This window comes from Mesoplodon densirostris, chromosome 4 (assembly GCF_025265405.1).
Source record: "Mesoplodon densirostris isolate mMesDen1 chromosome 4, mMesDen1 primary haplotype, whole genome shotgun sequence".
Classification (NCBI taxonomy): Eukaryota; Metazoa; Chordata; class Mammalia; order Artiodactyla; family Ziphiidae; genus Mesoplodon; species Mesoplodon densirostris.
The window spans coordinates 127977349-128000281 of NC_082664.1; the positions used below are offsets into that span (position 1 = coordinate 127977349).

General features: G+C 41.9%; 1 protein-coding gene across 3 annotated transcripts in view; it reads left to right on the plus strand.

The window, feature by feature from the left end:
• The first annotated feature begins 5234 nt into the window (after positions 1-5234).
• Positions 5235-22933, plus strand: part of INTS14 (integrator complex subunit 14) — a 35867-nt gene continuing 18168 nt past the window's right edge. Inside the window, exons 1-7 of one of the 3 annotated variants that reach the window (XM_060097160.1) lie at positions 5235-5321; positions 9639-9922; positions 12518-12625; positions 16248-16403; positions 17614-17732; positions 18175-18317; positions 22275-22367. In XM_060097160.1, the coding sequence (XP_059953143.1) occupies positions 9701-9922; positions 12518-12625; positions 16248-16403; positions 17614-17732; positions 18175-18317; positions 22275-22367 (841 nt within the window). In that variant the 5' untranslated portion in view covers positions 5235-5321; positions 9639-9700. Of the gene's footprint in view, positions 5619-9638; positions 9923-12517; positions 12626-16247; positions 16404-17613; positions 17733-18174; positions 18318-22274; positions 22368-22933 lie in introns of all 3 variants that reach the window. The other 2 variants (XM_060097159.1, XM_060097161.1) reach the window with 2 other exon arrangements.

Sequence of the window (22933 nt, forward strand, 5' to 3'; positions counted from 1 at the left end):
ATATAAATGAATTACTTTCATAACTTTTTTAAAAAGTTGCTTTATCTGCTTTTTCATTGAAATATACTACCAAAGTTTTTTTTTTAATTATTTTATTTTATTTTATTTTTGGCTGTGTTGGGTCTTCGTTTCTGTGCAAGGGCTTTCTCTAATTGCGGCAAGCGGGGGCCACTCTTCATCGCGGTGCGTGGGCCTCTCACTATTGCGGCCTTTCTTGTTGGAGCACAGGCTCCAGACGCGCAGGCTCAGTAGTTGTGGCTCACAGGCCTAGTTGCTCCGCGGCATGTGGGATCTTCCCAGACCAGGGCTCGAACCTGTGTCCCCTGCATTGGCAGGCAGATTCTCAACCACTGCGCCACCAGGGAAGCCCGAAATATACTACCAAAGTTTTAAGAGGGTGAGGAGTGAGCCTGGCAAGACAGATGCAGGCCCAGATCATGAGAGACCTTTAAAAATTTAGAGTTTATAACATTTTTCAAAGGAGAGGGAGTCCTAAATAAAAAAGTTCAGTTCTACTTTCTTAGACAAATGTAGTACCCACCAAATTTTCTCTGCTTTCTCCCTTTGACCTTTCTTCTAATAACCTCTCTTCCTTCCCTCCTATCTTCTTTCCCCAAATGCATATTGAGTGTCACGTGCCAGACCCTGAGGATCCAGTGGTGGATAAGATTCACCCCTATTTACAGAGCAGAGATGAAGTTCATTGAAACTGGAATTGTACAAAATTGCTTCTTTGTTCAATGAGTCTTTCCATTATTTTAGACTGGGGAAGCTCTGTGGTTTTCTCAAATGCTGTGGAAAAGACTGAAGGAGGGTTGAGAGGGAGGTCAGAGTTTCCTCATCAAATATGTTGCAAATGAAGAAAGACATAGAGGAATAAACCTATAGGTTAAGAGACTTTAGAGATATATCAAGAGATTGCAATGATATTTATGAGACAACTGGATATTTGAAAGCTGACTGGGTACTTGATGATATTAGGGATTTATTGTTAATTATTTTAAATGTGACAATGGTAGTGTAATTGTTGTGGGTTTAAGTCTCTCTCTGTCAAGAGAATGAGAAGACAAGTCGGACTGGGAGAAAATATTTGCAAAATACATGTCTGATAAGGGACTGTTAACCAAAATATACAAACAACACTTAAAACTCAACAAGGGGGACTTCCCTGGTGGTCCAGTGGTTAAGAATCCACCTTCCACTGAAGGCGGCATGGGTTCTATCCCTGGTCAGGGAACTAAGATCCCACATGCAGCCAAAAAATCAATCAATTAATCAATCAATAAAAGATGTTTAAAAAAACTCAACAAGAAGAAAACAAAAAACCTGATTTAAAAATGGGCAAGGGGCTTCCCTGGTGGCGCAGTGGTTGAGAGTCTGCCTGTCGATTCGGGGGACAGGGGTTCGTGCCCTGGTCCGGGAAGATCCCACATGCCGGGGAGCAGCTGGGCCCATGAGCCATGGCCGCTGAGCCTGCACGTCCGGAGCCTGTGCTCCACAACGGGAGAGGCCACAGCGGTGAGAGGCCCGCGTACCGCAAAACAAAACAAACAAACAAAAAAAATGGGCAAATGACCTGAACAGACACTTTACCAAAGAAGATATACAGATGGCACGTAAGCATATGAAAAGACGTTCAACATCATGTATCACTAGGGAACTGCAAATTAAAACAACAATGAGATACCACTATATGGCTATTACAATAGTGAAAAATCCAGAACACTGACAACATCAAATGCTGGTGAGAATGTAGAGCATCAGGAACTCTCATTCACTGCTGCTGGGAATATATAATGGTACAACCACTTTGAAAGACAGTTTGGCAGTTTCCTACAAAACTAAACATATGCTTAGCATACAAGCCAGCAATCTCTCTCCACGGTATTTATTCAATTGAGTTGAAAAACCTATGCCCATACAAAGCCAGGCACAAGGATGTTTATAGCAGCCTTAATGATAAATGCCAAAACTTGGAAGCAACCAAGATATTCTTCAGTAAACTGTGGTACTTCCAAACAGTGGAATATTATATAGCACTAAAAAGAAATGAGCTATCAAGACATGAACAGACATAAAGGAAACTTAAATGCATATTACTAAGCAAAAGAAGTCAATCTGAAAAGACTGCTTACTGTATGATTCTAACTATATGACATTCTGGGAAGGGCAAACCATGAAGACAGTAAAAGATCAGTGGTTCCTGGGAGTCATGGGAGAGGGAGGGATAAAAAGAGCACAAAGGATTTTTAGAGCAGTGAAACTACTTTGTATGATACTACAATGGTAGATACATGTCATTATACATTCGTCAAAACCCACAGAATGTACAACACCAAGAGTGAACCCTATAATAAACTATGGACTTTGGGTGATAATGATGTGTCATTGTAGGTTCATAGAGTATAACAAATGTTTCACTCTGGTGCTGGGATGCTGATAGTGGAGGAGGCTGTGTGTGTGTGGACAAGAGTATTTGGGAACTCTCTGTACTTTCCACTCCACTTTGCTGTGAACCTAAAAGTGCTCTAAAAATAAAGTTTATTAATTTAAAAAATCCTTCTCTTTTAGAGATACATAATGAAATACTTGTGGACAAGATGTTATGCTACATAATGAAATACTTATGGACAAGATGTTATGCTATCTGTGATCTGTATCAAAACAATATGTTGGGGAGAAGTGGGTAGGGGTATAAATGGAACAAGACTGAGAATTTAGTTGATAGTAGAAATAGGGTGAAGGGTACATGGGGATCTATTATGCTATTCCCCTATCTTTGTCTATATTTGAAAATCTTCAATAATAAAAATTTTTAAGAAAACAAAAGGGTCATATCTACAATTTCTTTGGACTTCCACTTTGGTGAAAATAGAGGAATGGGGTAGGATGATGAGGGAAAGCAGATAGCCTGGAGCTTGGAAGTAGGATTTGGAAGTGGACACGGTCCACACTAGAGGAGGCAGGAAGGAAGACATAGGGCAAAGGACAGCACTGGAGATGGAAAGGGAGGGAAGAACAGAAAAGGAATGTGGGCTCACCGCCTTCCCCTAACCTCTCTCTTCCCCTTTTCCTCACTCACTCACTCCTTACCCTTCCTCTCTGTAGGTGAGGAAGGAAATCATCTTGGGAACGTAACAATGAAGATTCCAGGCACCAACCCATGAAATTCCAATTCAGTCAGCATGGCCTGGGAATCTACATTTTCAACATGTGCTGTTGGAGAACTGGATGGGTATATGAACCTCCCTTGAACCCCAGTACCTGGCTTCTGTGAGCAGCTTGCTATTTCTGTCACTAACCTTTACTCTGCCAGACTGGAGACCAAATCACTCTGCCTTTCAAAGCCTCTGTGACAGCTGTCTACTGTTTCAAAGCAGGAGAAAATAAAGGGGATGATAGATTATGCAAAGGAAGTTGTTTACCAATTTCCTTTAATGTATGTGTGGAAACATGCAAATGCTAAGGGTCTCTTGAGTGGGAAAAAGAAATTTATTAGCCAGCTATGGCTTGAAAGACCTCTCCTTTAAGACCTTCTAACTCTTTGTGCTAATGTTCTCTGATTTTATATTCACTGAACAACCTTTTGATTTTTAATGGGATTCTACTAAGAATTAAAAAACAAAAACAAAAGCACCTACTAGTTGCCCTAAGTGATGTGGTCCTCTTGGTAGTCCTATCTTTTATCATCAGTTTTAATCGATTGCCTTTTGCTTCCCTGGTCTCCTGAAAGTCTCCTGCTTCCCTGGTCTCCTAGAAGATGAGATCTCCCATCCACAAACTAATAAACTTAATCTTTAGGGCTGGGTAAGGTAACGAATCAGTCCATGGAGCTGAGCTGGAACTACCAGGAGAACAGTGAGCGCAGGGCTAAGTCATCACCACATTAGGGGTAGCTCGAAAACTCCCTTGCCCACACGTTCTTGGCCACATCCCTCCCACTAGGGAAAGAGTAAGAAACTACAACGAAGTAATCAGGATGCAGCCTTACTTACCTAGATTCCAGTGCCTGCTCAAGCATAAAAGGGTCTTGAGATGGTGAATCCAGCCAAGTTGGGGAGAGAAATTCTGAAGCAAATAGGGCAGTCTGCCTGCCCCTGGGCCCTGATGCTGACAGGGACATTCCCATGGAGTGATGCGCCTTCCTCTGCCACCTCTGATATAAGGACGGGACAGGAAAGAACTACAAGCAACTGGAGCCCACACTCTCCCACAGAACAAGTCAGACAGACTCAGTTGTTCGGTTCAAAGCATCCTCCCTCCTTGACCCACCTCCTACCTCGCCCCCTCCCACCAATCAAAAGAAAAGGAGGCAAAGGCCTGAAGCCTCCTAGAGGCCTTTCTGTTCCCACTTGTAACCTATGTGGTACAGCATTGTTTTTTGAACCATAACTACCCAGGGGCCTGCTGGCATCCATTCAGGCCTACCTCTAGCTGGCATTTGCTAGCTCTCTAAGAGGTTAGAAAGAAAGTCACTCCTTGTCCCTCCAAGGACCTCGCTGAGGCACAGGCTGCTATGGGGACACCAAGTGGCGAGAAGTGAGGTACGCGATGGCCCATGATGACTCACAGGAAAGCCTAAGTGCAAACCCCTCAGAAGCGCACCTTGGCCAAGGCAGGGGAACTGACTGAACCCTCCCTCTACTTCCCTCAAAGGGGTCGGGGATAAAGTGAGCATCCGGGCTGAGGAGACCAAGAGGGAAAGTCTTGACGTGGAAACTGGCTCACGTCAGCTAAGAAAAATACACAGCGTGCTCAGTATGAGCACTCCTCAGGCAGGAATTACAATTTATAGAGTAGGAAGAGGATTCTGTCAACTAGTTCAGAGGATATGAGTAAGGGGTCTGAAGAGGAACGGGGAAGAGGGGCAAATATCAGTGAGGGTCAGGCTTGTGCACCAACGAGCCCAGGTGAGTGAGGAGACAGTGTGAACTGGTCATGGGGTTACCCAGACTGGTGAGGCCCACGGGCCAACGAGAGGCAGGTGGGCAGGAGGCCAGAAACAAACAAGGAAGAGCCCGAGAACGGGGAGGGAGAGAAGAGGCGAACACAGCCCGGGCCCGGCGCAGTTGGGGACTACGTGGGGAGTGTGGTCGTGGCGGTGGCCGCAGACAAAACGCTGCGAAGAGAAGCACTGAGGAAGACGCACCGGGCACCTTCTCCGCTGTGAACGCCCGCCCACGACGTCCTTAAAGCCCCGCCCCAAGCGCCTCACGCACACCCGGCGCCGAGTTCCGTTCCGTCGCGCGGCCGTATACTTCCGGCTGCGGCGCGCTGGCGGAAAAGTTTTCGTGACGGACTCTGACGGTGATGGGCGCGGGGTGAGTGGAGGGCGCTGGAGACCGTAGGCTGTTTTGGATTGCTTGTTGGAGCTGCAGGAGAAGGGGTCGGCAGCGGGGAACAACGCAGGGCCGACTCCCGGCCTTTCCGCCGCCGAGGTGGCCGCCCCGCGCCGTCTCTGCGGCGCCAGTTCCGGGGCACTGCCTTCGTCCTCCCTTCGCTCTGCCGCGCCAGAGCTCCGCACAAGCATCACGATGTCGGCCCCCTGCCCAGGCCCCCTTCGCCTCCTCTTCCCATAAGAGACTTCCAGGTCTTAAAGATTTTTGACTGATTTTAAGGTAAAAATACATCCCCAGGCAGACGCGGTCCAAATGCAGGAGTTCTGTATTTACAGGTTGGCACTTTAGAGGTGAAGTTGTAACAGAACGGTGGAGGGGACTCATCCGGGCAAGAGATGTGAGGCCAACAGACAAACTTAAGAGTAGGTTAGCGGATCCCTAGAAATTCGAGTGGAATCACACTTTAAGAGCGATACTCCTCAGAATCAGTTTTTTATGAACGAGCTAATTGTCTTCTTCTGGGAAGAATTATAAATGTGTAGCTAATGGAGATGACCAAATCAAGGGGCTAAGGGCTATTCTCAGGAGTAGACTGTTCTTGAGAAAAGAAGACCACTAGTTGTCTTAAGCATTGTATGTAAACTGTACTTAGGAGAAAGCTACGGGGGCGGGGTGGAGGACCTTAGGGTAAGAATCAACCCAAGAGAGAAGTAACATGGTGTTTTCACAAAATTGCTGGACTGTGTGGGCAGGGACTTTTTTTGTTTTTAATCAGGCCTAGGCTACTTGAGTGAACCATCCTTCAAGAACATCCATCCATCTTTCACTTCTGTGCTGACAACCTGAGTTCTAAATTGGTTTCCCATGACTTTGCCATTGTTAGGAGGGTGTGTTTGGGGGTGGACATAAATGCATCAGTCTGAAGAAAGAGCCAGCTCTATAAGTGTCTTCCCAGAATGCAAGCCTGCCAGCTATGGTCACCCATTCCAGTGTTACAGCAGATTTCATGAGCTGGAAATGCTTTCCTATATATGATCTAAATCTGTGTATCCTGATTCTCATTCTCCTAAGAGATGAGGCCAGTACTCCGCATCCCCAGCTTTCACTAACATAAAAAGACCTCTGTACCTGAATGGGAATACCATAGGAGCTGGATAAACTCTATATGTGGGCAGAGGCATAGGAGTTCCTGATATCTCTGCTTGAACGAGGAGAGGAGGAAGTGTGTTTCTGATGTCCAGAGTTAAAATTTGTAATGTGTTTTGCCAAAAAATTAATGTTACATCTGGTGCTGAGAGGTAGTTTACTTGTCATTATCAAGTATTTGTCAAGTACATACTTGACATACACATGCCCACTGCTGTGATAGGTTCTGAGGAGACATTGGTGGGCAAAATCTCACACTGTCCCTGCTCTTGTTGAGCTTATGGTCTAATGTAGTGTAGTTGAACCAGTATTGCACAGGACCTCACTTCTTGAACAACACAGCTGAGACCCAGAAAGGGTCTGGAAAGACTGAGTAGATGAAATAGCACCAAGTTGATAACGCCTAAGCACATGGCACGCGACAGCAGAAGAAACTCACAGGCTCTCAGAACCTGTTAACTTTGACTTCGGACACAGTTTTAGCAAGCTGGATTACCAGGCTTTCCAGCTCATAGTAGCCAAGAAGCAGCAAATCGGAAAGAGGGAGGATGATTACAGAGAAAAGTGGAATGCAAAATGATGGTCCAAAACTTAGTTACAAAGAGGAGGCACCAAAACAGAACACAACAGCCTGGATCCCTTGAGTACAAAGCAGTGTTTCTGGGTATGTTCTATATAATACTTGTTCCATGGCACCAACTAATGATCAGAGAAGGGTTAAATGGGAAACACAGAGTTAACAAATTAAACTGGATTCTTTGCTGTAGAGCTTCTCAGTGTCTTTAATAAGACCTGAACTCATTTTTCTTGGAGCATCCCTGCAGGACAGTGTTCTGCAGCACACACTTGGGAGAATGCTGGTATAAATTAAAACATGAGGGCAGCAGCGTGCTGGGCAGTATTGGTGTTCAGAGTTGTGATGCTAAGTCAGAGTGAATTATGTTTAACATGCTGTGCTTAATGAGGCGCAGAATAAGGATGCACATTTGGGTTTTTTTTAATAAATTTATTTATTTTTGGCTGTGTTGGGTCTTCGTTGCTGCGCGTGGGCTTTTCTCTGGTTGTGGAGAGTGGGGACGCTGGTTGCGGTGTGCAAGCTTCTCATTGCAGTGGCTTCTCTTGTTTTGGAGCACGGGCTCTAGGTGTGCGGGCTTCAGTAGTTGCGGCACGTGGGCTCAGTAGCTGTGGCTCGTGAGCTCTAGAGCTCAGGCTCAGTAGTTGTGGTGCGTGGGCTTAGTTGCTCCGTGGCATGTGGGATCTTCCCAGACCAGGGCTCGAACCCATGTCTCCTGCATTGACAGGCAGATTCTTAAACCACTGCACCACCAGGAAATCCCACATTTTAGTTTTTTCTATCAAAATGGAGTCTGGAAGAGTAATTTATATATCTCCTATAGTCTTTATCGATGTTGGATACATGAGGCCTTTGTATTTGAAAGGCCATTATGTGGCAAAAAGGCTTTTCCTAGTTGACATGAGTCCCTGATCCCCATTTATAACATTGTTTCCGTGAGGCAATATGCTCAGAGTTCCCAACAGCCTACTTACAAATGGAATTTTAGAATAGCACACGTTTGCAGTTGGACACTGTACTAAAACAAGCCCTCTGGCCACTGTTAAGTGTTTTGAAGTAAGTTCCAAAAAAGAAATTAGTGAACATTAAATTTCTGACTTGTTTATGTCCATCCTGAGTGTTCTCTAATTGTATATATGCAAAATTGTATATATGCAATATATGCAGTATGATTTTTATGAAGTTGTAATCAGTGTATACATACAGGCCTGTGACCTGCTTTTCTCAGTTACTAATACCTATATAAATATTTCTGATATCTGTATATGTATCATTTATTTATAGCTATATGGAATTTAATTGTGTGAATAGACTGTAGTTTGCTTAATAATAGAGTAGCATCAGCAAGAGCAGATCTGTATATCTGGGAACTTTTTTCTTTATTTTTGAGCACAGAAATGTTTTCTTCATGCTAATTCTCAATCCATAATTTTAAAAAACTCTTTGTTTTCTACATTTCTTCTACACTTTGACTTTTATAACAGTTTCATGAGATATTGCCAGCTGTCATACATATTCTTTAATTTTGCTCTTTTCCTTCATAGTTCAAGAGCTGTTGCCTCGTTTATCTGCAGTGAGTACTACTGAGGCTAGCAGTTTGTTGTTTATGTCATGCTTAATGATTTCCAGCTTTGTCTAATTTGGACTATGACTGTACTAGCCTTTTCTTTTTTAAATTTATTTATTTTATTATTTTATTATATTTATTTATCATTTTTGGTTGCGTTGGGTCTTCATTGCTGTGCGCAGGCTTTTCTGTCGTTTCGGCGAGTGGGGGCTACTATTCGTTGCGGTGCGCGGGCTTCTCATTGCCGTGGCTTCTCTTGTTGCGGAGCACGGGCTGTAGGCGCGTGGGCTTCAGTAGTTATGGCACCTGGGCTCAGTATCTGTGGCTCGTGGGCTCTAGAGCGCAGGCTCAGTAGTTGTGGCGCACGGGCTTAGTTGCTCCGCGGCATGTGGGATCTTCCCGGGCCAGGGCTCGAACCTGTGTCCCCTGCATTGGCAGGCAGATTCTTAACCACTGCGCCACCAGGGAAGCCCGGCTTTTTGTTTTTATATTTTGCGTTCATTTTAATTTTTTTAAAAAGGACATTAGCAACAAGATAATTCAGCAAACACTTGCCCAAATACTGCTGTGTTGAGTAAGATAGTGAAGGTGCCCAAAAAGAATTGTTGATTGTCAGAAAGCACCACCATAAGACAACTAGAAATGTTCTTTAGTAAATTAAGTGTCGGAGAGGTGATGTAGGAGTGTTTGTTATATTAAGTTGTGTATGATTTGAAAGTATTCAACTCAGGAGCTCCCTGAATTTAATATTTTGTTTTATTTTGTTTTTACTAGAAACATTTAAGATGGTCCTTGATTTATGGCCATTTAGTGGGTGATTCTAGGAGTGGTCCTCACAGTGAACTAAGCTGCTTGCTTCCCTCCCACTGAGTTCCCTGCAGATTTGTTCTCACCTCAACTTAAATGGGGTTTGCCTTCACTTATTTCTGGAAAGTTAAGTTAAAATTATGATTAAAAAAATACTTTTTTCTCTCCATGACATGCAAGACCTAATCATATTTATTTTCTACAGTGTTTCTCTATCTATAGCTGTCTGTTTACATTCTGACTGGGAACACTGGGATCACTTTCATCATGCCTACAGTGGTGGTAATGGACGTATCCCTTTCCATGACCCGACCTGTGTCTATCGAGGGTTCCGAGGAATATCAGCGCAAGCACCTGGCAGCCCATGGTTTGACAATGCTGTTTGAACACATGGCCACAAATTACAAGCTTGAGTTTACAGCTCTGGTGGTTTTTTCATCACTCTGGGAATTGATGGTTCCCTTCACAAGAGATTATAACACCCTACAGGTACAAAAAGAAATGAGTTATTGTATGTACCGGGCCCAATTTATAGGAAGGAAAACAGTATTATCATATTGCACTGAATATTTACAACTGGAATTATTTAAAGATGAGTCTATGGGTATAATATCTGAGTATAACTGTAAAACAAGGATTCATAACCAGTAGGCCTTCTGCCTTTGGTAGAGCTATGAGTTAGAGCTGTGAGTTGTTGCTGTAACCTCCTCTTTTGGTTTTCTGGAATTCTCTGTGGGAGGGGAGCATCTCAGGATGTAGTGCCCTGTCCCCTAAAGTTCAGGATCTTTAGGTTCAACACTTTTCTACTTTTCTATAAAACTTGAGATGAAAAACAGTCCTTCCAGGGACTTCCCTGGTGGCTCAGTGATTAAGAATCTGCCTGCCAATGCAAGGGACACGGGTTTGAGCCCTGGTCCGAGAAGATCCCACATACCATGGAGCAACTAAGCCCACGCGGCACAACTACTGAGCCTGCGAGCCACAGCTACTGAGCCCATGCACCTAGAGCCCGTGCTACGCAACGAGAAAAGCCACCGCAAGGAGAAACCCATGCACCACAACAAAGAGTAGCCACCGCTTGCTGCAACTAGAGAAACCCTGCACGCAGCAATGAAGAACCAACGCAGCCAAAAATAAATAAATAAATAAATTTTTAAAAAAGAAAAATAGTCCTTCCTTATAAAACCCTTATTCTAGAGTAATTCAGGAGTATATTTCCTCTCCAACAAATAGCCTTTGATTTACAGATGCCAAGAAATCATTTTAAAACCTTGATTGATAGGTGTTACCTTCCAAAGGTGTTGTCTGTGATATGCCAAAGAATTAACTTTCTGACAACATCTCTAAATTATTACTATTTCCAACAATGCCTAGCACAGTTACTTGCCCATAGTGAGCAGTCAGTAAGTGTATGTGAAATTAAAATGAACAGTTTAATAGTTGCTAGGCAGTTTAGAAATTCAGGATCAGTATAGTTTGCTTTTTAAAATATAAGTAATAAAATTTTGTTAAATCATTTATTATCTCACTTTTTAAAAAAAAAACTCTATTTATTTATTTATTTATTTTGGCTGCACCGGGTCTTAGTTGCAGCATGTGAACTCTCAGTTGCAGCATGCAGACCCTTAGTTGTGGAATGCAGAGTCTCAGTTGCAGCATGTGGGCTTCTTAGTTGTGGCGTGTGGACTCTTAGTTCTAGCGTGTGGACTCTTAGTTGCGGCATGTGAACTCTTAGTTACAGCATGCATGTGGGATCTAGTTCCCTGACCAGGGGTTGAACCCAGGCCCCCCTGCATTGGGAGCATGGAGTCTTACCCACTGGACCACCAGGGAAGTCCCTATCTCACATCTTTTTAAGTGACTCAAAAGCTTTTTTTTTTTCCTTTTTTAATTGCACTGGATTTCTTATAGATGAGTAAACTAAGGATCTTGGATGTTCAGCAGTTCTGAAATTTAAAGAATTGCTATATAGGTAGTGAAGAGTAATGGTTGAGTCCTGGAGTCTGACTGACTGGGTTCAAATCTAGATTCTGCCACTTCTAGGTGTAAGACCTGGGAAAGTGACCTAATCATTTTGTACCTCAGTTTGCTTATTTTAAAAATAGGTTAATTGGGCTTCCCTGGTGGCGCAGTGGTTAAGAATCCGCCTGCCAATGCAGGGGACACGGGTTCGAGCCCTGGTCCGGGAAGATCCCACATGCCGCAGAGCAACTAAGCCCATGTGCCACAACTACTGAGCCTGTGCTCTAGAGTCCGTAAGCCACAACTGCTGAAGCCTGCGTGCCACAACTACTGAAGCCCACACACCTAGAGCCCGTGCTCCGCAACAAGAGAAGCCACCGCAATGAGAAGCCTGCACACTGCAACAAAGAGTAGCCCCTGCTCACCGCAACTAGAGAAAGCCCGTGCACAGCAACGAAGACCCAACGCAGCCAAAAATAAATAAATAAATAAATTTTAAATAAAGAAAATAAAAATAGGTTAATTATCTATACCTTATAGCAGGGGTCCCCAACCCCCACCCCCAGCCACACAGCAGGAGGTGAGCAGTGGGCAGCTAGCAAAGCTTCATCTGCCGCTCCCCATTGCTTACGTTACCGCCTTAACCATCCCCTGCCCCGCCCCACCCACCCCCCGTCTGTGGAAAAACTGTCTTCCACGAAACTGGTGCCTGGTGCCAAAAAGGTTGGGGACCGCTGCGTTATAGGATGTTGTCATGATTAAATGCATGTAAAATGCCTAGAATGATGATGGTATTCAGTAAATCTTGTCATTATTTTTGTGATGTCTTTAAACGTTTTTCATTTTAATTATTTCTTTCAAGGTCCACTTAAAAAACATACGAACTTGATGGACAATTCACTCTCACCTGATGAGAGAACAGAATAAAGGGAAGCTCTTTTAATCATCCTTTATAGTTTAGGAAATCTGTTTTACCATTTTTCTTTAAGAACGTACTCTTTGGGCTCTCAGAAACACAATGTCCCCTGTGTAACATTCATGCTTTGAACAGTTTATGTTTTTTTCTGGTAACAAATTAAAACAGTAAAGAATAATGAGCAATTTTATCTTTCATTCAATCAGGAAGCACTAAGTAATATGGATGATTATGATAAAACCTGCTTGGAGTCTGCATTAGTTGGTGTTTGCAATATCGTTCAGCAAGAATGGGGTGGTGCAATTCCTTGTCAGGTAATGATCAATTCTTTTTCTTTGCCCTAAGTTAAAAACATTAACCACTGAGGCGCTTCAATTTTGTTCAGGCTCTGACACAGCATACATTGTAATTTCCACAAACTATGTTATACGCTTTTGGTATCTTTTTAAAAGAAGGCACTAAATCAACACTAATATATTCAGAAAGCAGTACAAATATGCCTTAAGGAAAGCATCCTCCTAGTAAATTGACTTATTGCAAACTAGCATTGTTTGTATAAAACACAAAGGGCTCACAGCAGAATTTTAGAACACCCCCTGGAAGGGGCGATTATAATTTTGAGTGATATAATTGTAAACATCAGTACAATATAGTCTATCTTCATTATTCCAGTGTAGCATTTATTCAGCAGACTTTTACCCTTCTCAACTACCTGGGTTGTCTAAAAAGTGAGGTGTATGTCATAAATCTGTTGCCCTTTCCTTAAGAGTCCACAATAGGTCCACATATAGCATCAAATCAGAGCAGACTTGTAGCAATTGGAAGTTTGCTATAAACAGGTGCTTTGAGAAGTGGTAGCATATTTTAAAGGAGAAAACAGAAAAATTGCTAAAAGGAAAATCATAATAGTCTACAACAGGAATCAGCAAACTTTTTCTGTATTTTAGGCTTTGCAGGTGTCAGTGGCAACTCCTCAACTCTGTTGTCATAGCACGAAAGCAGTCATAGATAATAAGTAAATGGCATGGCTCTGTTCCAGTAAAACTTTATTTACAGAAACAGGCAGTGGGCCATAGTATATGATTTTTTATTATAGGGTCAAATATGGGATTCCTCAGTAGTGTCAGTAGCATCACTGATATTTGTTTTTTAAATAAATATAAGATTGTGGCTGCCTTGGGGTGAGGAAAGGTTAGGGGCTGACCCAAATAAAACATGAGGGAATATGAGAAGTGATGGAACTGGTCTGTATCTTGATAGTAGAAGTGGTTACATCACTGAATGCATTTGTCGGAACTCATAGAACTATATACTAAAAAGGGTGAATTTTCTTGCATATGAATTATATCTCAATAAACCCAGCTTTTTTTTTTCTTTTTTTTGCATTACGCGGGCCTCTCACTGTTGTGGCCTCTCCCGTTGCGGAGCACGGGCTCCGGACGCACAGGCTCAGCGGCCATGACTCACGGGCCCAGCCGCTCCGTGGCATGTGGGATCTTCCCGGACCAGGGCACGAACCCGTGTCCCCTGCATCGTCAGGCGGACTCGCAACCACTGCGCCACCAGGGAAGCCCAGCTTTTTTTTTTTTTTTTTAAGCTTTTTTGTTTTTTCTTACTGTTTTTTCTTACTCAGGTAGTTGAGTTGTTTTATACAGTATGAACTCATGGGTTAGTGAAGACCCTGAGCTACTACTAAAAGGTTAAAAATCAGATCACTTTAGTGGACACTTGCTAAAAAAGCCAGTAAATAGCTTTTGATCAATTTCCTTTCAGAAATAAAAACCTTTGGCACCTTGCTTCATAAACATTATTTCGTAAAACCATGCATACAGACTGTCTGATTTCCTAGCAATATAGTGAATAAATGAAGTTTTGTTGTCAATACCTTCTGAACTGGAAGCTAGCAGGTAGCACAGTTTCATTTGCTACTTCAGTGGTTTTAGAGAAGAAACTCAGAAAACACGCAGGAGCCAGACCTTGTGCACCATGCAGACTTCTGCCTTTTAATATTTTTTTCTTCCTTTGCAAAAAGGAGGAATCTGAATTTGAGAGATACTGTACCCTGAGGGGAGGGAGCTGGGCCTGGATCCACTTAGACTTGCTTGGTGAGTTTTGGGGTGAACCAGGTCCAAAACACAGTGGACGTTATTAGTGATTGTTTTTATAATCAGTTACTATCAAACGGATTTGTTTTAATGTAGAATATTTTTAACCAAGTTTTTAGAGAGCTGGACTATGTTTTCATTATCTGAGTAAAGTCTGTCTCATTTTGACATTACAAGAAATATTGCATTATCACACAGCATCTGAAAAAGCTAGTGGCAGAAGTAAATCATTATGTAGCAATTGTTGGTACCTAGAAGAGGGATTTGCCTTGCCTGTCTTCCTAAGAGATGACATCTCTCCAGGGGACCTCTATTAAGCATTCTTGGGCTTTAGAAGTAAGTGCCAGTCTTGGCACTTCACATGGTGCAACCACCTAATACTGCCTTACTGGTCTGTTATTGTTAAGTTACTAGGCTAGGCTAGGGAGAGCAAAAACAATCCTCCCCTGGATTGCTTGGGAAGTCCACCCAGGACTTCCCAAGGATTGCTTTAAACAGTGAGGAAAAGGAAAATGATTTGTAACTAATGTCTATTGTTAGTATATTTTGAAGGCTTTTAAAAATTATCGGTTGATTAAGAATGCATTTTAAAGGTCTTGTCCATGTCTGGTTAAATGGCTTTTATAAATACATATTTAATGCAGTTGTCATTTTAGTTGAGCAGGGGTAGGTAAAGTTTGTCATCTTTGAAAATAAAGTGTCAAGGTTCAGTCTTCAGACTTCTGTGCTGGTACTTCCTAGGGACACACGTAAAATAGGTCCTTATGCCATTTTTTTTCTTTTTTTCTTTTTCTGCTGCTTCAGGTCTTAGTTGCAGCATGTGGGATCATTTTGTTGCAGTGCGCGGGCCTCTCTCTAGTTGTGGCATGCGAGTTTTCTCTCTCTCTTTGTGGTACGCAGGCTCCAGGGCACGTGAACTTAGTTGCCCCAGGGCATGTGGGATCTTAGTTCCCCAACCAGGGATCGAACCCGTGTCCCCTGCATTGGAAGGCAGATTCTTTACTGCTAGACCACCAGGGAAGTACCCTTTATGCCATTTCTGACACCAGTGTCTTAGGTGCCAACTCCTTCTCTAAGAGATAGGGTTCTAGTTTTAATGCAATTAAGTAAGAATTGGTTATGAATGGTTTTGTCTTTTCTTTTCTTTCTTTTTTTTTTTTTTGCGGTACGCGGGCCTCTCACTGTTGTGGCCTCTCCCGCCGCGGAGCACAGGCTCCGGACGCGCAGGCTCAGCAGCCATGGCTCACGGGCCCAGCCACTCCGCAGCATGTGGGATCTTCCTGGACCGGGGCACGAACCCGTGTCTTGTGCATCAGCAGGCGGACTCTCAACCACTGCGCCACCAGGGAAGCCCGGTTTTGTCCTTTTTTTAAGTGTTCATAGGTAGGTGCTTTTTTTAAAGGTTTAATAAGATAAAATACAGTAAAATGCATAGATCTTAAGTATACAGTTTACTGAGTTTTCACAAATGTATATACCTATGTAACCACTCCTCCAGCTAAGATATAGAACATTTCCATTACCCTGCAAAGTTTTCTCATGCCCCTTTCTACTCAGTATTACTCCACAACCCCTATTTGATTTATCTTAGTTTTGTTTTACGTGGTCTGAACTTAATATATATGTGTAGAATCATATCAATACAATGTGTCTGTCATCTTTCACTTGACAAATGTTGTTGAGATTTATTCACATCTTTGTTTGTATTCCTGCAGAGGTACATTTTTCACTGTAAATGCAATTAGGGAGAAATGAAAACATTGCCAAATGAGACTGCTTTAAATAAATATGTCATTTCATGTACAAAACTCCTCTCACTTTTTGCAAACAGGTTGTTCTGGTGACAGATGGCTGTCTTGGCATTGGTAGAGGGTCACTGCGGCACTCCCTAGCTACTCACAGCCAACGCAGTGAGAGCAACAGGTTCCCACTGCCTTTTCCTTTCCCATCTAAGTTATACATCATGTGCATGGCAAATCTGGAGGAGGTAATGCTTTTTACTAAGTTCTTTTTAGTTTGATTAGATACATTTTAGGACTCAGAAATGGAATATATTTTTTAGTATATTTCATTAATATTATATTATATATACAGGCATGTCTCGGAGATACTGCAGGTTCCATTCCAGACCACCACAATAAAGCAGGGATCACAATAAAGCAAGTCGCATTAATTTCTTTTTTTCCCAATGCACATAAAAGTTTTGTTTGTACTATACTGTTGTCTATTAAGAGTGCAATAGCGTTGTCTAAAAAAAAACAATGTACATACCTTATTTTAAAAATATTTTATTGACAAAGAGTGCTAACCATCATCTGAGCCTTCAACAAGTTGTAATCTTTTTGCTGGTGGAGGGTTTGAAATATTGCGATAATTACCAAAATGTGACACAGAGACAAAGTGAGGAAATCCTGTGGAAAAATTGTGCCGATAAAACTGCTCGACACAGGTTTGCCACAGACCTTTAATTTGTGTAAAAAAAAGGCAATATCTGCAAAACTCAGTAAATGAGGCATGCCTATACTATAACATTGAACTCCATTGTTTCAACTGAGACTAATTACTGATTATATTTAAAAAGACTCTGTGTCTCAAATGCTCTCTGAAAGCAGAGTGTTGCCACATCTCAGGAAACATAGCTGGAGTTGTTATCCGTCCTACTTCCCACAAAGATTCTTCAGATGCTACAGAGTCAGAATGTTCTTTTTGGTGTTAGATGTTTCCCTCACTTAGGAATTCTTATGTCCATCACACCAGAAATGTTGACAGAAGTGTGCTTTGATTTTTTGTTGTTGTTAAGTAACATTACTCTGATGTATGTTTTATTAAACTCTTATCTCCTGGTTTTCCCATTTATTTTGGAAAGTTATTTAACTTTTCTTCACCTCAGTTTTTCTATCTTTAAAATGTAAATAATGATGGTTCTTACCAAAAGATGTTAGAAACACTTGGAAGGGAAGGTGCTATGTGAATACCAACTGTGATCACCTCTGAATCTTTGCAAAACTACTTGGAATGAAATAGCTCTACTGGTATAATTTTATATAACATTCCTCTTTGGTAACCTTGAGCCAAAATTGTTAGTTATTTTCCTTCTCACGTTATTAAAAAAAATCATCTTCGTTTTGTGACCTTAGTGTACTGATAACAATCTGGCATTTTATGCCACTTTAAGAGTCATCTGTTTTGCTTTGTAGCTTCAGAGCACTGATTCCTTGGATTGCCTCGAACGTCTTATAGATCTAAACAATGGTGAAGGGCAGATTTTTACTATTGATGGCCCCCTGTGCTTGAAAAATGTACAGTCTATGTTTGGGTGAGTATATACTTTGAGCTTTTTTGTCTTCTTACAATCCAGCATTATAATTTGATGTCAGACAATAGTATCTATTTTACTGTTTCTAATTGTGTCATTTCATTTTCCCCAAGTTGCACATTTTTCAGATAAAATGATTGGTAGTAGTGATTTTTAAGTGTTGACTCCCTTTTAAATTAAGCATGACTAAATCTATAATGTCTGTAGGTATTGACTTCCTTACAATGACAGCAATTTCAAAGATTTAACTTGCTTTTGGGCTTTTCAGAATTGAAATTTCCTCACCAAAAGTATCAGATTTTGTTCTATTTCACAAATGGTCAGATCATAGCTTTGGAATCAACTTGAAGGGAAAACAAACTTGACATTTTAAAAAGATTACTTGAAAAAAATTATACGTATCATATTACTCTTTCTGTAACAAATAATCATCATATTCTAGAAAACTGATAGATCTGGCATATACACCTTTCCATGCCGTTCTCAAGTGTGGCCACCTAACCGCTGATGTGCAAGTCTTCCCCAGGCCAGAACCTTTTGTTGTAGACGAGGAAATCGATCCTATCCCTAAAGTCATTAACACAGGTAACTTTTTTTATACTTCGTTCTTAGTTCTTCTGTTATCCCTACTTTCTTCTAACTTCTGACTTTTACTCTCCTCTCTCCAGCAGGGTTGAAAAGAAATGTCAGTGTACTTTGGATGGGAGAATGCATTGCCTAAGGGGTGGCAGATTAGTGGTCTTCCATGGTGAGGTCATGAGTTAATCGCTAATCCTAGATGATTATAACCACAAATTACTAGAGTTGGAAACCAGGGCCAGATTCACTAGCATTGAAATCCTTGAGGTAGTTCTTAATAGAGATAGTAAGACGGATTAGCATCATTATTAAGGTCATATATGAAGAGCTAGCTTTTAGACTTGGCTGTGTGACTCTTCCTCTGTGACCCTGGACAAATCACTTCCTCTAGTTCTTATTGGCTAGGTGAGTGGAATCTCTAGGAGAAATGATGGTCTGTCAGGTCTCAGCTCTGATATACTGTACCCCTCTAATACTGCAGCTTGTATTATGACTAAAAGAAAGCAATGTGTTATGGCTTCTACCATGTTGCCAGTGCTATGCTTAGGTTAAATTGGCAAAGCCAAGAATCAAAAGTAACAAGGGGTAGTAGAGAAGAGAGTTGTCTCATATTGGCAGGTGGACTCCTTGAGTGGTGGGTATATGTTGAACCATCACTGTTTAAGTCACCATTGCACACCCTCAGTGCCTGGCTTAGTGTCTGATGCTTAGTAGATGTTCACTAGGTAATTGTTCAAACAACAAATGATTAAAATTGGACTTCCCTGGTGGTGCAGTGGTTAAGAATCCGCCTGCCAGTGCAGGGATCATGGGTTTGAGCGCTGGTCTGGGAAGATCCCACATGCTGCGGAGCAGCCAAGCCCATGCGCCACAACTACTGAGCCTGCACTCTAGAGCCCGCGAGCCACAACTACTGAGCCCGTGAGCCACAACTACTGAAGCCCGCGCGCCTAGAGCCCATGCTCCGCAACAAGAGAAGCCACCACAGTGAGAAGCCCGCGCACCGTAACAAAGAGTAGCCCCCGCTCACCGCAACTAGAGAAAGCCCACGCGCAACAGCGAAGACCCAACGCAGCCAAAAATTAATTAATTACTTAATTAATAATAAAAGATATAATGAAAAATTTTTTAAATGATTAAAATTAAGTACAGCTGGAAATTCATTTCATTCTTGGGTGGGTAGATTTTAAGGAGTTTTCGAGTGAAGGGCTGTGCACAGGCTTTTTTGTTTTCTGTGCCTTTATTTTCTGCTCCTGCTGGAAGTAGTTCATCCATCTCTTTCATTGTGACTAGACAGCAGTGTGCCAGATGTTTTGTTGCCTTCAAACCAGTTAGATTCCACTTCCCTCCCATCCTTTTTGGATGAGTAACTTCAAATAGATCTTTTCTTCCCAGAAGTACATTACTTTCTATGTACTAGATTTCACAAATGCAGTGTTTAGGTGGGGAATTCAAATATGATAACTAGGAAGGTTATTGGAAGTTCTCTGAATGACTCTAATACTTTGCATTTTAAGTAACTAAGAAAATAAGGATAATTGTCTTTTATTTAATGGACTAACTTATAAAAGCTTCTAGTCCAAGATTTTTGTTATAGCTTATATTTAAACCACTAAAACATAGGCCTTTTTCTACTCAGATGAAAAATATATAACTGCTTATGCTGATTCATACATTACTCAGCTAAAGAAGGTAATGATAGCAAAACTCCAGGGAAGCAGATTTCCTGATGTATAAGAAGTATGGTATACTCACCATGATCCTGCTTTTTAAAACATTGTTTTGATAATATGAGTGTGTATACGCCTAGAAGAAAGACTAAAAACCAATTCAGTAAAATATTAATAGAGGTTTCCTTTGATGAGGAATGATGAGTGACTTTATTTTCTTCTTTACAGTTTTTAGTGTTTTCTAAGTTTTTATACTACTTATATAATCAGAAAAAACTTCCAGAAAGTACTTTGGGTTACAACTATTTTTTTAAACTTATTTTAGATTTTCAACAAATACTTTTGGTCTTTAATACAGCTTCTATAAAGCAAAGAAACCATTGTCATATGTAGACTGCTACCTTGGTTTTGTAGAGAATCTATTTCTTTCTCAGGGAAACAGTTTTAATGCAAAAGCCTTACCCTCCAAGCATAGCTGCTTGCAGTTGTTGTGGAAGTATTTGACTATGACGCCCCCTGGTGACCTGAACATCCTGACTATTCAGAGAGACTTAACCATTAAGCTTTTGCCTTGGCTGGGGACCTAGCCTCATAAAAATAGTATAGCTGATTTGTTGTATAACTTAAGTCCCTTGAATAAAAGACAGTTGTACTTATTTGCTTAGTTACTTAAAATGCAAAGTATTAGAGTCATTCAGAGAAACTTCTAATAACCTTCCTAGTCATCATATTTGAATTCCCTATCTAAACCTTGTGTTTATGAAATCTAGTACATAGAAAATAATGTACTTTCCCATAACACGAATTCATTCTTTGTTTTTAATTAATTTTTATTGGAGTATAGTTGCTTTACAATGTTGTGTTAGTTTCTGCTGTACAGCAAAGTGAATCAGTTATACATATACATATATCCACTCTTTTTTAGATTTCCTTCCCATTTAGATCACCACAGAGCATTGAGTAGAGTTCCCTGTGCTATACAGTAGGTTCTCATTAGTTATCTATTTTATATACAGTAGTGTATATATGTGAATCCCAATCTCCCAATTCATCCCATTCCCCCTTCCCCCCTTGATAACCATAAGTTTGTTTTCTACATCTGTGTCTCTGTTTCGCAAGTAAGTTCATCTGTACCATTTTTCTTTTTTTTTTTTTTCTTTTTTTAGATGCATTGGGTCTTCGTTGCTGGGCATGTGCTTTCTCTACTTGCAGCGAACGGGGGCTACTCTTCGTTGCGGTGTGCGGGCTTCTCATTGCGGTGGCTTCTCTTATTTCAGAGCACAGGCTCTAGGCACGCGTGCTTCAGTAGTTGTGGTGCGTGGGCTTAGTTGCTCCGGGGCGTGTGGGATCTTTCCAGACCAGGGATCGAACCCATGTCCCCTGCATTGGCAGGTGGATTCTTAACCCCTGTACCACCAGGGAAGTCCTGTACCATTTTTCTAGATTCCACATGTGAGCAATATTTTACAATATTTGTCTTTCTCTTTTTTTTTTTTTATTAGTCTCTGCTTTACAACAAAGTGAATCAGTCATACATATACATCTGTTCCCACATCCCCTCCCTCCTGCGTCTCCCTCCCTCCCACCCTCCCCATCCCACCCCTCCAGGCGGCCACAAAGCACCGAGCCGATCCCCCCGCACCACGCGGTCACCCCCCACCATCCATCCACCCCACGCCCGGCAGTGTATACACGTCCATGCCTCTCCCCCGCCCCGTCACAGCCCACCCCCCGATATCCCCAAGCCCACCCCCAGTAGGTCTGTGTCTCTATTCCTGTTTTACCCCTAAGTTCTTCATGACATTTTTTTTTCTTAAATTCCATATATATGTGTTAGCATACGGTATTTGTCTTTCTCTTTCTGACTTACTTCACTCTGTATGACAATCTCTAGGTCCATCCATGTCACTGCAAATGACATTATTTCGTTCCTTTTATGGCTGAGTAATATTCCATTGTATATATGTGCCACATCTTCTTTATCCATTCCTTTGTCGATGGACATTTAGGTAGCTTCCATGTCCTGGCTATTGTAAATAGTGCTGCAATGAACATCGGGATGCTTGCATCCTTACAGGTTTCTCCGGATATATGCCCAGGAGTGGGATTGCTGGGTCACATGGTAGCTCAGTTTTTAGTTCTTTAAAGAACCTCCATACTGTTCTCTATAGTGGCTGTACCAGTTTATTGATACATTCCCACCACCAGTGTAGGACGGTTCCCTTTTCTCCACACCGTCTCCAGCATTTATTGTTTGTTACGAGTTAATTCTATGTTGATTCCTTCTTTTCAGATTTGGAAATAGTGGGATTTATTGATATAGCTGATATTTCAAGTCCCCCAGTTCTTTCCAGACATCTGGTCCTACCTATAGCACTTAACAAAGGTGAGTTCTCTTCCTATTCCAGTGATACATATGAAGTATCTTATTATCTAAAGTTATTCTTAAATGTTAGATAGTAGAATAGCCCATTTTGCAGAATTTGGGGGAAAGGAGTAGTTGTTGGATTGGGGGTTTTTTGTTTGTTTGTTTGTTTTTGCGGTACACGGGCCTCTCACTGTTGCAGCCTCTCCCGTTGCGGAGCACAGGCTCTGGACGCGCAGGCTCAGCGGCCATGGCTCACGGGCCCAGCCGCTCCACGGCATGTGGGATCTTCCCAGACCGGGGCACGAACCTGTTCCCCTGCATCAGCAGGCGGACTCTCAACCACTGCACCACCAGGGAAGCCCTGGATTGGGTTTTTAACAAATAATATGTTACCTGATATATTAAAAAACTAATTCTGCTGCTTTATAACTATGGAAAGCATTTTGACACATATTTATTGTGTGCTGCTTCGTTAATTTACAGTGGAAATCCTCTTTAGAGATGACAATGCTTAGTCCCTCATTCTGGACTCTGCCTTTCCCTGTGGGAGCATGCTGGGGAAACCAAAGTAGTTCTCAGAAGGT